Genomic DNA, 15113 nt, shown 5'->3' with positions numbered 1-15113 from the left:
TGTTGGCTTCTATGCTATGGCTACGGTGTAAAAGTCCGCGTATCCGCGGTACCACCGGCAACGTGCTGTGTTGTGTAGCAAGAGTAAAACACACACACAGTCACTGAGTGTCGTGATACAGGGCAGTCTAGTTACGATATGGCTGAACACTGAGATTGGTAGTGATTCGGCCGGGTTAGCTGGGAAATCTGAGAGCGGAGATTTAGTGATTCAGACGGGTTTAATAGCTAGAAATTCAGAAATTTGAAAAGAGAGGAGATGTGAAGAGAGCAAAGAGCGTGTTATGTTACTGACTGATTTTAAATGATGTGACAATACGTTGGCATGACAACAGGAGAATAAGTAGGGGTTGCGTGCGTGCAGATATATTTCTACAGCGTCGGGTAGTGCACGAGAAGCTTGTTGTAGCGGCCATTGGACAAAGCTGCCGTGTTGTTCCGTGGTCTGTGTGATGATCACGTCTGCACACACACACGCGTGCACACACATGCACACACATACGTGCACACACACACATGCACACACACGCACACATACCCCACACGCACGCACACATACCACACACGCACGCACACACGTATTATTTGGGTAGACATGATCACGGTGATATGCAGAGAACGTGACCGTAGCTAGGCACCGGCGGATTCTGCTCGAAAAGCAGGGAAATTGACAGAACCATACAAACCTTATGGCGGGCAATTCCTCGAATTCTGCTCCATATCTTTATCCACATACCAAACATGCATGAAACTTACTAGAAAAAGTACCGAATTCTGCCAATTTTTCTGCCGGCATAATCCGCCGGTGCCTAACCGTAGCCATCAGCAAAGCATGATGAGCATGCAGTAACAGCACTATCAAACATACCAGCTTAGATTGAGCGGTAGCACAAAGCTGCGTGCACCCATTAATATCACCATAATGCTACATACACACATACACACACACACACACACACCAAGCATCCACAGGTTAGAGCAAACCCATCATCTACACATAGATATGGAGAAAGTTCGTCCTAACGAGGTTTGACTGTAATGTAGTTGCCTCCAATCGCAAACATGTCCAGGTGCAAATTGGTCCGTGCACGCAAATCACACCTACAACTGTTTTACATGTTGCAAATGTTTCCCTGTTCACAGTACAACAGTTGTACACACCCTGGGGGGGATCCTCTCTGTACAAACACTTACATCATAGCGGTTGCACACACCCTGGGGGGGGGGGGGGGGGGGGGGGATCCTCTCTGTACAAACACTTACATCATAGCGGTTGCACACACCCTGGGGGCTATCCTCTCTGTACAAACACTTACATCATAGCGGTTGCACACACCCTGGGGGGGATCCTCTCTGTACAAACACTTACATCATAGCGGTTGCACACACCCTGGGGGGGATCCTCTCTGTACAAACACTTACATCATAGCGGTTGCACACACCCTGGGGGGGGGATCCTCTCTGTACAAACACTTACATCATAGCGGTTGCACACACCCTGGGGGCTATCCTCTCTGTACAAACACTTACATCATAGCGGTTGCACACACCCTGGGGGGGATCCTCTCTGTACAAACACTTACATCATAGCGGTTGCACACACCCTGGGGGGGGGGGGGGATCCTCTCTGTACAAACACTTACATCATAGCGGTTGCACACACCCTGGGGGCTATCCTCTCTGTACAAACACTTACATCATAGCGGTTGCACACACCCTGGGGGGGGGGGGGGGGGGGATCCTCTCTGTACAAACACTTACATCATAGCGGTTGCACACACCCTGGGGGGGGGGGGATCCTCTCTGTACAAACACTTACATCATAGCGATTGCACACACCCTGGGGGCTATCCTCTCTGTACAAACACTTACATCATAGCGGTTGCACACACCCTGGGGGCTATCCTCTCTGTACAAACACTTACATCATAGCGGTTGCACACACCCTGGGGGCTATCCTCTCTGTACAAACACTTACATCATAGCGGTTGCACACACCCTGGGGGCTATCCTCTCTGTACAAACACTTACATCATAGCGGTTGCACACACCCTGGGGACTATCCTCTCTGTACAAACACTTACATCATAGCGGTTGCACACACCCTGGGGGCTATCCTCTCTGTACAAACACTTACTGTAAAGTGAAAAAACTTTCGCTAGACATTAAATTTCGCTATTTTCACCACCATCACACATTGGTGAATATAAATCGCCGCAAACTGCTCTGTACATTGATTGCAGACAGTAACAGATCCAAATGAAGAGATAGAATCGCCAAAGTTTCTCATCGTGAACCGGCCCAATTCACGAAAACGCAAACTTTGCGCGCCGCGAAAGTTTCTCGCTTTACAGTACACCATATATAGCGGTTGCACACACCCTGGGGGCTATTCTCTTTGTACAAACACTTACACAGGTCTGTGGCAGCTGAACGCCGAACACACTTGTCTACAATGGTGCGCTGTCGGCACCATCGATGACTTGCACCTGGGCATTGGCCTTTGCTTCGTTGCTGTCGGCATCGCCGCCGTCTGATAACTGCACCATGCGTTTGTTGACCCGAGAGTCGTCCTCTGCCAGGCCGTCGTTGACAAAGTGATCGACGCTGAGTCGACGACGCCTGCGCCTGCGACGCCTGCGCCGGTGAACCGTCTTCTTGGAGGGGTGCTTGCCGGAAGTATCGTGAGCAGATGACTGAGCCTGGGAGCCGGAGACAGTTTCAGAAATGAGCTCGTCAAGAGGCATTGCGGGAAGATCCTCACTGCCATTGTCCGTATCGTCGCCACTCGAATCAGATCCTTGGTTATCAACCGGCGCTGCTACCTTCTTGCGATCCGAGGAAGAAGAGCCGTGTGAGTGTGCGTGGTGGTGAGCTTTCTTGTCGGCTGCAATGTCCTTCAGGAAGTCATTGAACGACTCCGACGGGAGGGAGTCATCGTCCGTATCGTCGCCACTCGAATCAGATCCTTGGTTATCAACCGGCGCTGCTACCTTCTTGCGATCCGAGGAAGAAGAGCCGTGTGAGTGTGCGTGGTGGTGAGCTTTCTTGTCGGCTGCAATGTCCTTCAGGAAGTCATTGAACGACTCCGACGGGAGGGAATCATCGTCCGTATCGTCGCCACTCGAATCAGATCCTTGGTTATCAACCGGCGCTGCTACCTTCTTGCGATCCGAGGAAGAAGAGCCGTGTGAGTGTGCGTGGTGGTGAGCTTTCTTGTCGGCTGCAACTTCCTTCAGGAAGTCATCGAACGACTCCGACGGGAGGGAGCCAGTGTCGGCTACGGCACTGCTGCTGTCGCTGCTGGGGGCAGCTTGGGATTTCCGGGTATGTTTAGCAGACGTGGCCGAGTGTTGATCTCCATGTGGGAAAATTTCACCGATATGGCTTTGTGGCTCTGCGGTCTTGGAATCAGTATCGGTTCCCACGCTGCTGCTCGGGGGAGCTTGGGATTTCTGGGTATGTTTCGTAGGCTTTGCGGAGTGTTTATCGCCATGTGGGAAGATTTCACTGACATGACTTTGTGGCTCTGCGGTCTTGTGGTGGGAGGAAGTTTTGGCTTTCTTAACATGGGATGCTGTTGGTGGGGACTCGGCTGCAGTGTGCTTCGTGAAGTCCGCGAGCGACTCTTCCGGGAGCGAGTCACGAGAGTCGTCGGATGATGCGGACTGGGCAGTATCGTCGGATGATGCAGACTGGACATCATCCTTGGAATCAGCATCGCTTCCGGCATTGCTGCTCGGGGGAGCGTGGGACTTTTGGGTGTGTTTAGCAGGCTGGGCAGATTGTTGATCGCCATGCGGGAAAATATCCATGACCACACTTTGTGGTTCTGCTGTCTTGGAATCAGTATCGGTGATTACACTGCTGCTCGGGGGAGCTTGGGACTTCTGGGTGTGTTTAGCAGGCTTGGCAGATTGTTGATCGCCATGTGGAAAAATATCCATGACCACACTTTGTGGCTCTGCGGTCTTGTGGTGGGAGGAAGTCTTGGCTTTCTTAGCTGGGGATGCTGTTGGTGTGGCATGCGCTTCTCCGTGTGGGGACCCAGTGGCTGCATCAGCTGCAATGTCCTTAAGGAAGTCAGCGAGCGACTCATGTGGGAGCGAGTCAGAGTCGTAGTTGGATGATGCAGACTGGGCAGTATCGTTAGATGATGCAGACTGGGCAGTATCGTCGGATGATGCAGACTGGACGGCGTTGCCGGATGATGCAGACTGGGCGGTATCGTCGGATGACGTAGACTGGGCAACGTCCTTCATGAAGTCCGAGAGCGACTCTCCAGGGAGCGAGTCATCGTCAGATGATGCAGACTGGGCAGTGTTGGTGCTGTCGCTGCTGGGGGCAGCTTGGGACTTGTGGGTGTGTGTCTGCTTGGCAGCAGCAGGCTGTTGATCACCATGTTTGGTCGTTGGCGTGTGCGCATGCTTCGCAGAGTGCTGGTCACCATGAGGGAATATTTCGCCAACCATGTCCTCGGGCTCTCCGGCCGCCTTGTTGCCGGCGCGCACCAACATCGGTGGTGCGTCAGACGTTGTTGCCACATTCGGTCCTTGACGGTCTCCGTGAGGGTATATATCGGCAACGTGGTCTAGAGGCTCGTCTGAAGCGGAATCGCTTGATGTCGACGGTGCAGAGTTGGCTGCGAACAGGTCGTGGTTCGCGCTCTTGATTGACATTCCGTCGCTGCTATCCGCATCATCGGTGGCGGAGGTCTTGCTGTCGGTCAAAGGATGCGCCTGCAAGGCCCCACCTCCATTTCCACGGCTGCTTTCCTTTGTGAGCACGTGAGTGGGGACATCCAGACCTTCCAGGACATCATCAGCCAAGGTTTTCTTGCCGGCAGCCTCGGTGGTGGGGTGCTTGTCGTACGTATCGACGGTCACGCGCCGAAACTGCTGCACAACCACCTGCTTGTGTACTGCTGCTGGTGGTGCTGCTGTAGATATAAACACACATGTGAACACACACACATACACACGTGCATGCACACACACATACACATGCGCGCGCACACACACATACACATGCGCGCGCACACACACACACACAGATGCAATGCCATGAATAAATCGCAAGCACGAGACAACGGCAAGTCCTGAAGGCACCGACAACTGAAGTTCTAGTCAACTAGAACAGACCTCCAATCAAGTGTATAGAGCCAAAATACAGTCAAACCTCGTTAGGACAAACTTCAAGGGACCGAACAAGTTTGTTTGTCCAGAGTTCTTCTTATTCAGATCTGACAAAAAATTGATATGCATATCATATGGGCTCGGATGGAGAGCCAAGGATAAATTTATAGTAAAAAAAAAGGACCAAGAAACTACAAGTGGTGCTATATTGGCCACTAACACCACCAGTTACTAAACAATCAGCTCATGCAATAACATTGCACAACACTGACGGTACGTCCTCCGCCTTGTAACATGTTTTGCCAGTACAAGAGGCCTCGACTATTGGGAAAAAAGCTAAAGCCAGCGTACCCACCGGGACCGAAAGTTCGTACTACGCGTTGATTTTGTTCAAATCATGCTTGACAGTGGTTTGTCTTTACGAAAGCTCGCCGTAATGAGTTGATCGTAAACGAATAATTTTTTGACTTGATATGATACCTGGCCAACCATAGGATTGGTCCTAATTCGTACTAAAGGAAAGTTCGTCTTATCAGTGTTCGTCCTAATGAGGTTCGACTGCAGTCAAAATATCGACCATGAGGTTGTACATGGTCACCACACAGCAGATGTGCGAGCTACGCCACAATTTGGGATAAAGGTAAAGAACTAAATTTAATAACATCGTCACCATGTACACAAACAAGAGAGAGAGAGAGAGAGAGAGAGAGAGAGAGAGAGAGAGAGAGAGAGAGAGAGAGAGAGAGAGAGAGAGAGAGAGCGAGAGAGAGACAGAGGTTCACGTCAATTCCCGATGGTCAAGCACCCGTTGGCTCCAAAAACAGGAGCCTCACCATTCGACAGAGCCAGTACGCAGTTCAGAGCAGTCCATTTGGTCACCAAAAAAAGGAGAAGAAAAAAGTGTTCACTGGTTTGAGGGAAAGACACAAACGGGAAAAGTCTGAAGAGAAAATTGACGGTCACCACCATCACTCGGACCAGGGACCCTAAAAAAAGGGTTTGGTAACCATTTGCCCTGTAACAGGACTGGGAGGGTTGCGTTAGCAAAATAATACAGATTGATCAACATGTCTCTGCAAGAGGCAGAACAGTCAGGCAGTGATCGGAAAGTTTGGCTGAATATTGCAAACAGATGTACTGACTCTGCCTGGAATTGAATTTTGATTTTACTGGATCTCAATCTTCCCATGTCCCCGGAATCTGTCCAGCTAGCCCATACTACTAGCTACTGTACAGGCTCAAAATTTCGTCTGGTTGAAAATTTCGTCTGGTTGAAAATTTCGTCCATGTATCATAAGAGTGTATAGAAAAGCTGGACAAATCGACATTAGTCCTACATTTAATTTAGTCCAAAAGCTCCTTGGACGAAAAAGACGAAATTAAATTCCAGACGAATATTTCTGCTTATACAGTACTAGCAATTATTCGAATGTTTCATCTAACTTATAACAGCAGACAGATGCGTCAACCCCGGCCATATGTGAGATTTGGGCTACATGCGAATTGTGTTTATTATTATTATTGAATACAAAAGGCAAAATTCTCACCACCATTGCCTGTGGACCTGTGTGCATGCCCGTGCTGTTGGCCGTGGTGTTGCCCGTGGTGTTGGCCGTGGTGTTGCCCGTGGTGTGGGCCGTGCTTGTGAGATGGACGAGCCACTGCAAGATTACACATGAACACACACACATACACACACACCATTGCACTATTGGACGCCCATCGCCGGAGGCTATGATAGCGATGCTACATCAAGGAGTCAAGCTGCTACACACACACACACACACACACACACACACCATTGGACGCCCATCGCCGGAGGCGATGATAGCGATGCTACAGCAGAAGCCATAGCAGCTTGTGCTGGGATTGCACCATTCGACAGCTTGCAAGGCTGAAGAATTGGCCGCCACTATTCAGCCTGGTCTACACCACACAGCTATGAAGTGGCTTTTTCTGGCCAGTGAATACCCCACTTTTTTCATTTTTTTCATTTTTTTTCACGCGCACACATCACACCACATACTCCGGCATGCACTGGCTGTTGGTATCCACCCAGACACACACACACACACGCACAAGCATTTTCAAAGGCATGAAGAACACAGTGAAAACTGTCACACTCCGAATTAAACTAGAACCATTTCCAAATTGGTATCAGAAAATGAATTTACAGTGCTGGCAACTGAAATCCGACCACTGAGCGGTGGGTTCACATTCTTTGCTATGTGAGATACGTAAGAGGTGAGTCCTTTGGCCTTTACCAGAAATGGATGAAATGGATATTGTCACGGTTGCATCTTTATGCTTGAACATACGATGAGTTAACTCGGAAGTAGCGACAAACTCAATAATTTCAATGAACGAACAGCTGTCTGGAGGTTAATGGAGCCTCTACAAAGTATCCAAGAACGAACTTTCTCACTATGGAGTTGTGGATGTGAGGCAAGCGTGCAGTGTGGAGGGGTGGAGAGTTCCGGATAATTTTCACGGAGTGAAAAAGGTTTAGTTGCAGTCCATTTCAAAACTATAATAGACGCGTAGGGTTTTTGAAATATTTCAAATTTGGCTGGAACTTTTTGAGAATAGTTTTCGGAATATTACCCAGGACCGCTCCACAATTACTCTCATATATTTTCTAAACGATTGGATAACAGACGCCCAATTTGGAAAAATTACTTTTTTTGAAGTATGCACAAAGTGATCACAGATTTTATGTAGTATAGATGCTGGCATAACGGTTTTTGCCTAGGTACGCGTCTATCTCTTAGCCTGTCAAACCCTATATATAGGGTTTTCAGCCGCGCGTTCTATCTTGAGCTCTCTTGAGAGCCCACTTGGCTGCTATGGCAACTAGACGCCTGGGCCTACATACGTAGAATGTACGTACGGTTCTCTTGCTGAAGACCGTGATCATTTTGTTGCTGTTTTCTTCGAGTACGGTTAGTTTTAGTGCAGCGCTGTCGTAACATTTTCTAGACCCTATATCTAGGGTTTGATTTTTCACGATGGAGGAAGAGCAACTTGAGTTAGTGGAGACGAACTCGGGCGATGAGAATGTTCCTGGCGACCTGGTGTCGACTCAGGATGATGATGTCGATGTTCCAGCAGCGTCGGATGCTCCTGAAGAAGAAGGCGAAGCATCAACAGCGGCTGTCGCAGCTGCCGCTCCCGCCATTGCCGTTTCTGCATCAGCTGATCCACACGTGGGTCGGAAGCAGCAAATGCGGCGACACTCGCGCACGTCGTAGGAGCGCTCCTGCTAACATCAATGGCAATGCAGTGAAAGTATCAAAAAAAACCAAGTGAAACTGTGTGTATTGTGTGCCCAGTTGTGAGGACTGATCAAACCCTTTCTTTAGGGGTCCTAACCCTATATATAGGGTCTTTATGTGTAGCGTTATGTCAAACCCTATATATAGGGTTTCCTGGTGACAGGCTAAGAGATAGTTTTGAAATGGACTGTAGGACCGTTGATTTACAGTATACTATGCCTGTTGACTGCATACACCCCGGTGACATGTATCACTACAGATCAAGGACAGGTCATCAATCCCACCGACCAGGCATCTCACACAAAGGCCGGCCAGAAAGTCCCCGAAAACAGTGGTTTTGAGAAAAATCGCCTATATTTTTTGTTGAGTTAACGAACTTGGAACTGAATTTGCCAAATTGCTGATGTTTTGATAGCATGCATGGTGGCACAAATACACGATGCACTCATAGTCATACCGGTATCTCTTCTATCCGGGTGGTTTGAGATCGGGCACTGCCCATGGCTTAAATTGGAAATGTCTGTCCCTCAAGAAACTTGCGGAGAAATTTCGGAAACGGTTGCGAGGTAAAAATGCCACAAATTGGAGGGAATACTGTGGATTTTGTCAAAAATTGCGTAACTATTGTGGTAAAACTGCGGAAACTGCGACCGATTTTGGTACTTGTAGTGCGGCGTGTTAAGATCGTAAGCTTCTGTTTTACAGCATCGGGCAGCATAAAACAGAATGTGTGCTGCGCTGTACTCGATTGCGACTGTGTTCAAATGCCCAACAGGAGCTTGCATAACAGCTTTCCACAACCCTCGGACAACACTTGATGCGAGCCTTAATTTTTGACATGTCAGCCGCTGATTTGCCCAGAAACTTGTCCATTCTGGTGTTGATCTCACAAGTAAACTACTGACGAGCTTGAAGAACAAAATCGAAGAAAGACTTGAATATCGCGGGTGCTTTTCGAAATATCGCGAGTGCTGGTCAAGTATCAAGGACAGTTTTCTACAATAACACGGATGATTTTTCAAATATCGCGGACTTTTGTTCAAAACGGGGAAAACAATGCCGCCGCAGAATCGCAAGTTCCCGGAGGGACAGAAATACCCGTAGCTCTGAACGACGTACATTTTGTAGAGGAAGAGCCAGCGGTCTGGGACATGATGTCACTATTTTAAAAGAAACCTTTCCAAAGGAGTAGTAACTTTGCAAAGGAGTAGTAACTTTGCAAAAGAGTGGTAACTTTGCAAAGGAGTGGTAACTTTGCAAAGGAGTAGTAACTTTGCAAAGGAGTAGTAACTTTGCAAAGGAGTAGTAACTTTGCAAAGGAGTAGTAACTTTGCAAAGGAGTGGTAACTTTGCAAAGGAGTAGTAACTTTGCAAAGGAGTAGTAACTTTGCAAAGGAGTGGTAACTTTGCAAAGGAGTAGTAACTTTGCAAAGGAGTAGTAATATTTCCACTAGAACCCATCTACAGGGTGCCCGGTAGACAAAGGTGCCCGCCACTTGGAGGTCCGGGTTAGAGAGCTACGAGTGTACTGGGAACAATGACTTCGAGTACTGTCCCCTTGGAAAGATGCGGACAAGAATTCCAAATTCCGCGGCAAAGAGGGTTATTCTGCGGCATTTTCTGCAGTGAAATGAAAAATCTGCGGCACTTTCTGCAAGTTTTTCATCCTCCTTGTAGAGGATATGCAGATTCCCAGAAAGGAGTACTTTTCACACTATCCTTTGCCGTCACCAACTGATTGGGAGTGAAGAATCTTGGAAAGACCTGCACTTACCTTCACTGGCAAGAGAGCAATATGCTTTAAAAACAGATCCCAAAGTAGCTTTTCTGCTGCTTTCTGAATAGTAATTTTACTAATTTTAATAAAATTCTGTGATTTCCGCGGACGATGGCAATTTCTGGGGAAACATAGGTCTGTGGGAAACACCCTAGTAAAATAAATAAAATAATAATAATAATAATAATCCGCGGCCGCGGAATCGCATTTTTGCCAAGGGACTACATGACTGTACTCTTCAAGTGCCCGGGTTACACAGTAGAGCCGCGCGCCCAAGAACGTTGTTTCCAAGGGGTTAGCCTGGGATGTTCTTATTTTTCAGCAATCTGGCTGCGTTCTTATAGCACATTCTTAGAAACAATCCGTACTGGATCATATGTATCCCATAAGCTGCCAGAAAACCAACACCGACGTTCTTAGCTTTAGGCTGTGGCGTTCTTAGAATTTCAGGCTGGACGTTCTTGGGCTCCACGTTCTCCAACGCGCGACTCTACCGTAGGGCTTCTGGCTTTTCGGGCACCATTATGTGGCTGAATTTTGATTTCTCTTTGCTGATCCAAAGCAGGGCGGAAAAAGCCTGGTCGATTTCAGGAAATGCCTCCTACCCCTCACCCGCGCAGCCGTGTCCACCACCCAGCTGCATTACCCCCCCCCCCCCACACACACACTCCTACCATTCCATATGTCTCATCGCTGCCTCACTGCTTTTGTGCCGTCGAATGGTGTGGATTTTTTTGTAAAACAAAATAAAACAGAAAAAAAATGTGTCCGCCATACTGCACAGCTAACCACTCATTGCCATGTCTTCCTAGCTACAATGGAGGTCATCATTGTACAGTCATTTACTAGTACCAAGAGTACTCTTGCTAGTGCATGTGCATGTATACCCATGACCCCCCAAAAGGCGTAATTCGGTAAATACACAACGCCATATAAATAAAATATTGACAAAGCAGTTGAGGGCGCTAGAAACCACACTAAACCCATAACTTGCATAGCCCTGCAACTAGAATGCTCACGCACAACCCTGCGATTGATCGAGTGAACTCTCAGACTCTACAGCCTAAATAAGGAGGCATCAGGGGAAGAGAAAAGCCATTCGACTGTTGACAAGGACAGCTTCCTGACTTCTTACCTGTCAGTTGCAGGAGACACAGCAGCAGCACTGCCAGAGGTAGCCCCACACGAGTCGCCATTCTGTCAATTGACTGCCAATGTGTCGGCAGGCAACAAGTTAGTTGCTGGAAAGATGACGAAACTGACTTCCGATGGGTGCAAGTGTTTGCACGGCAAAACTACAAAGCTGAAAATGCGTGCAGTGTCTATGTGGAAAGCGAAGTTGTGGAAGACTGAAACGTGTGTTGCCCGAGACGATCTAGAACGTTGGCTTGCCTAGACCTGGTGGAAATGACACCAGTTTTCTCCTCTTCTTCTTTTGTGGAGAGGGCCAGGGTGTCGTTGAACATCGCTGGTCTGGCTCATCTAGTCCGCAGCGCGCGGTGCAAGCAAGCAGGCATGGCGTTGCACATGGAGTTCGTCGCGTCAGTGGATCATGGAGCCTTCATCATTGCAAGGGCCTAGGGCAACATTGTGTGTATGCATGATCTCCACCTCCTGATCCTGCATGCAAGCCCTTCTAATTCTCTGCACCGAGTCCTATGGCCTACAGGCCAGGGTGCATGCACCCCGTATCGGGCATGCATTTTGGTACGCCAGGGTTCAGCAAACTGCACCGTCAACATCATGTCAACAATGTGCATGCATGCTAGCGCTTCCTCCCAATACAAGTGCAGCTCCGATTTGCCTCCAAAACCACGAATCGTTGTGGCCGGCGAGTGTCGCACAGTACGCACACTCACGAATTCCACGTGGCCCGGTCAAATGCCGTTTCTTACATCAAGAGTTGCCAAGACACACTTGCCAAGAGTTCATTTTGGCATGATGAAGTCTACTTGCACTTTGCAGCTTGACTCCTTGATTCCTGACTATAATGGACAACTTGACATACATGAAGTGCCAGAAACCTTTTCAACCAGCTACAAAGCAGGGAGTCGTGGCTTTAACGACACCCTGCTCCAAACCATGCTAAAAGGAATGACCAGTCTCTGCGAGATGAAGAAGCGCTTACGATGGTTACATGTACGTGGACTTGGGGAGTTTGTCCGAGTTCCCCGATAGGTATACTACAATTATTATTGTAGTACCGTACCGTGATACAGCAGTGCAGAGTTCTTTTTTCAGAGTTTGGTTTTCTCTTCCCTCGCATGATCGTCTCTTCTTGTTTGTGTGGCGTTCCCGCGTCTCACCGCATTTTGCTCGAATACCGGCTCGATTACCCGCCACCGCAACGCCCCGTGTCCTGTTGCCGCGCCCTTGACTTGTAAGTTGTAGGCACCGCGCCAGTCTCTTTCAACAGGTACTGCGTACACAAGTGCAGAACCACAGTTCACAGGTTCACGTACGCAATTTCAGGGCCACATTATGTCATCAGCCTACAATGATTGTACGAGATGACCTTCAGCGCGTGCACGTGTGTACATATACATGTATGAGTTCTGTGTCCACGCCGTGCGCGTGCCACGTCCATCCTTGCATTTTCATATTGCATAATGTTGTACATTAATTTTATTGATTTATTTTTTGAAAAACGTAAAAATGTTTGGCACCTATGAAATCAGGGGATCATATTGCATATTGGCACATGCAAGAGTACATGAAAACCATGTACTCTTGGTACATGTGTGCTCACCACGGCCATGCCCAGTACACATAGTACAGTGCAGTGGCAAATCAAGAGTAGGTCGGCACCATGGTACCAGGGAGTCGTCAAGCACGGGTATTTGACGACTCCCTGGTACATGGTCGGCACTCTTGCAGTCTTGGCACAATCAGGGAGTCGTAAAATAGGTCCACCATATTTACGACTCCCTGGCACAATGTATTGCATAGAATGATCATGATAAAAGAGGATCCGTGCAGGTGCAGCGCAGGTGAAGTGAAAAAGCAGTGTGCACTGAAAACAAACAAAAACTCGAGTTGTAGCTACAAGTACAAGAGTGCATTGGTATGGGTGCATGCAGGGCCTACAAGTAGGGGTGCATGCAGGGCCTACAAGTAGGGGTGCATGCAGGGCCTACAAGTAGGGGTGCATGCAGGGCCTACAAGTACAAGTAGGGGTGCATGCAGGCAAGAGTACATAACCCCCCAGAGTGTGCAACTCCACTATGGGTGCTGTCCCGACAGAATTTCAAGTTGACGTCATTTTGATGATGCAATGCGCACAGTACACGGATTATCAGACGAATCCGGAACCTGTGGTTGACCGAAGCCGATCGATCCTGTACAAATTATTGGAAAGAAAAACGTGTGATGCGTTGACACCCGTACACATGTTGTAAATCACTGGGGCAAGGAGCATTGCGTCATAAATAATGACGTCAACTTGAAATTCTGACGGGACAGCAGGGTATGTGGGAGTTGCACACTCTGGGGGGTTATGTACTCTTGGGGGGGTTATGTACTCTTGATGCAGGGCCTACAAGTAGGGGTGCATGCAGGCCTACAAGTAGGGGTGCATGCAGGCCTACAAGTAGGGGTGCATGCAGGCCTACAAGTAGGGGTGCATGCAGGCCTACAAGTAGGGGTGCATGCAGGGCCTACAAGTAGGGGTGCATGCAGGGCCTACAAGTAGGGGTGCATGCAGGCCTACAAGTAGGGGTGCATGCAGGGCCTACAAGTAGGGGTGCATGCAGGGCCTACAAGTAGGGGTGCATGCAGGGCCTACAAGTAGGCATGTAGGGGTGCACCATGTCGAACATGTACTGCATAGGTCTACGGTAAAAGTGAACATGGCGGATGGAAATCAGGATGAGGAGTCGTAAAAATCAGGGAGTCGTAAAATAACGGTATTATGAGGTGCGGGACATCACTGCCTCGCTATTGAAACGTGTCGCCAATAGTGTCGCTATCGAGCCACACTTACAACCACTCTCTGGTGAGCAGCTCCGCTACAAGACTGCCTCCACAGAAGACCAGGCTCGACTTGATGTTGCGGCGAGTGGTGTTTGGGGAGGTCGGTTTGAGAGAGTCTTTCTCGATATTCGGGTTTTCAACCCCTTTGCTCCCTCAAATCGATCCTCTTCCATCACCGCTTGCTACCAGCGTCATGAACGTGAAAAACGGAGGCGATACGAACAGCGCGTCAAGGAGGTCGAGCGTGGAACCTTCATCCCTGTGGTTTTCGCTGCAACTGGTGGTACTGGTCGAGCTGCTGCCGCTCTCCTCAAGAGAATAGCTGCAATGGTCTCCGACAAATCTGGTGAGCCATACTCTGCAGTGATGGCATGGATCCGCTGCAGGTTCAGCTTTGCCCTTCTCCGTGCCGACGTGGCTTGCCTGCGTGGTGCACGACGGCTGTATTCGCACCCGGAGGTGGCTGAGTCATCCGCTGGACTCGCTGTTTCGGAAGCTGCCATACAGCACTATAATTGTAGACACTTGTTTATGCCTCGTCATCATTGCTTTTTCTCGTATGGTCCATGTATGTAACTACTGCAGAGAGTACTGGTACCAAGAGTACATAACCCCCCAGAGTGTGCAACGCCGATCCCGCTCTGTGTAGGGTCTTGGTCGAGCGGAATCGGATCTTCTGATGTCACGCGTACACTTCACACCAGCGCAAGGCCGGTCTCGAGGCAGGGCACCATTGTTTTTGATCCAAGACTACCCGCGACTCCCCGGGTTCCCCTCAGATGTGTACGGTATTATGACGCAAAGATCCGATTCCGCTCGACCAAGACCCTATGCAGAGCTGGATCAGGCGTTGCACACTCTGGGCATGGAGGGTTATGTACTCTTGCTGGTACTTGTTTTTATTGTATCATTGTGTTACTTAAAGGGGAAGTTAAGGCAAAAATTAAAATTTCAC

General features: G+C 48.9%; 1 protein-coding gene across 1 annotated transcript; it reads right to left on the bottom strand.

Annotated features, from left to right (window-relative positions):
• LOC135827164 (dentin sialophosphoprotein-like) lies at window positions 1-5430 on the bottom strand. The gene is made up of 3 exons (XM_065339689.1): window positions 5412-5430; window positions 2414-4938; window positions 1-461 (listed from the first exon to the last, which is right to left on the bottom strand). The coding sequence occupies exons 1-2, from the start codon at window positions 5428-5430 to the stop codon at window positions 2450-2452; spliced, it is 2508 nt and encodes an 835-aa protein (XP_065195761.1). The 3' UTR covers window positions 1-461; window positions 2414-2449.
• Between the last annotated feature and the right edge of the window lie 9683 nt (window positions 5431-15113).

The sequence above is a fragment of the Sycon ciliatum genome, chromosome 11 (assembly GCF_964019385.1).
Source record: "Sycon ciliatum chromosome 11, ocSycCili1.1, whole genome shotgun sequence".
Taxonomy (NCBI): Eukaryota; Metazoa; Porifera; class Calcarea; order Leucosolenida; family Sycettidae; genus Sycon; species Sycon ciliatum.
The sequence above is the reverse complement of the archived record's forward strand: the minus strand, read 5'-3'. Positions and strand labels throughout refer to the sequence as shown.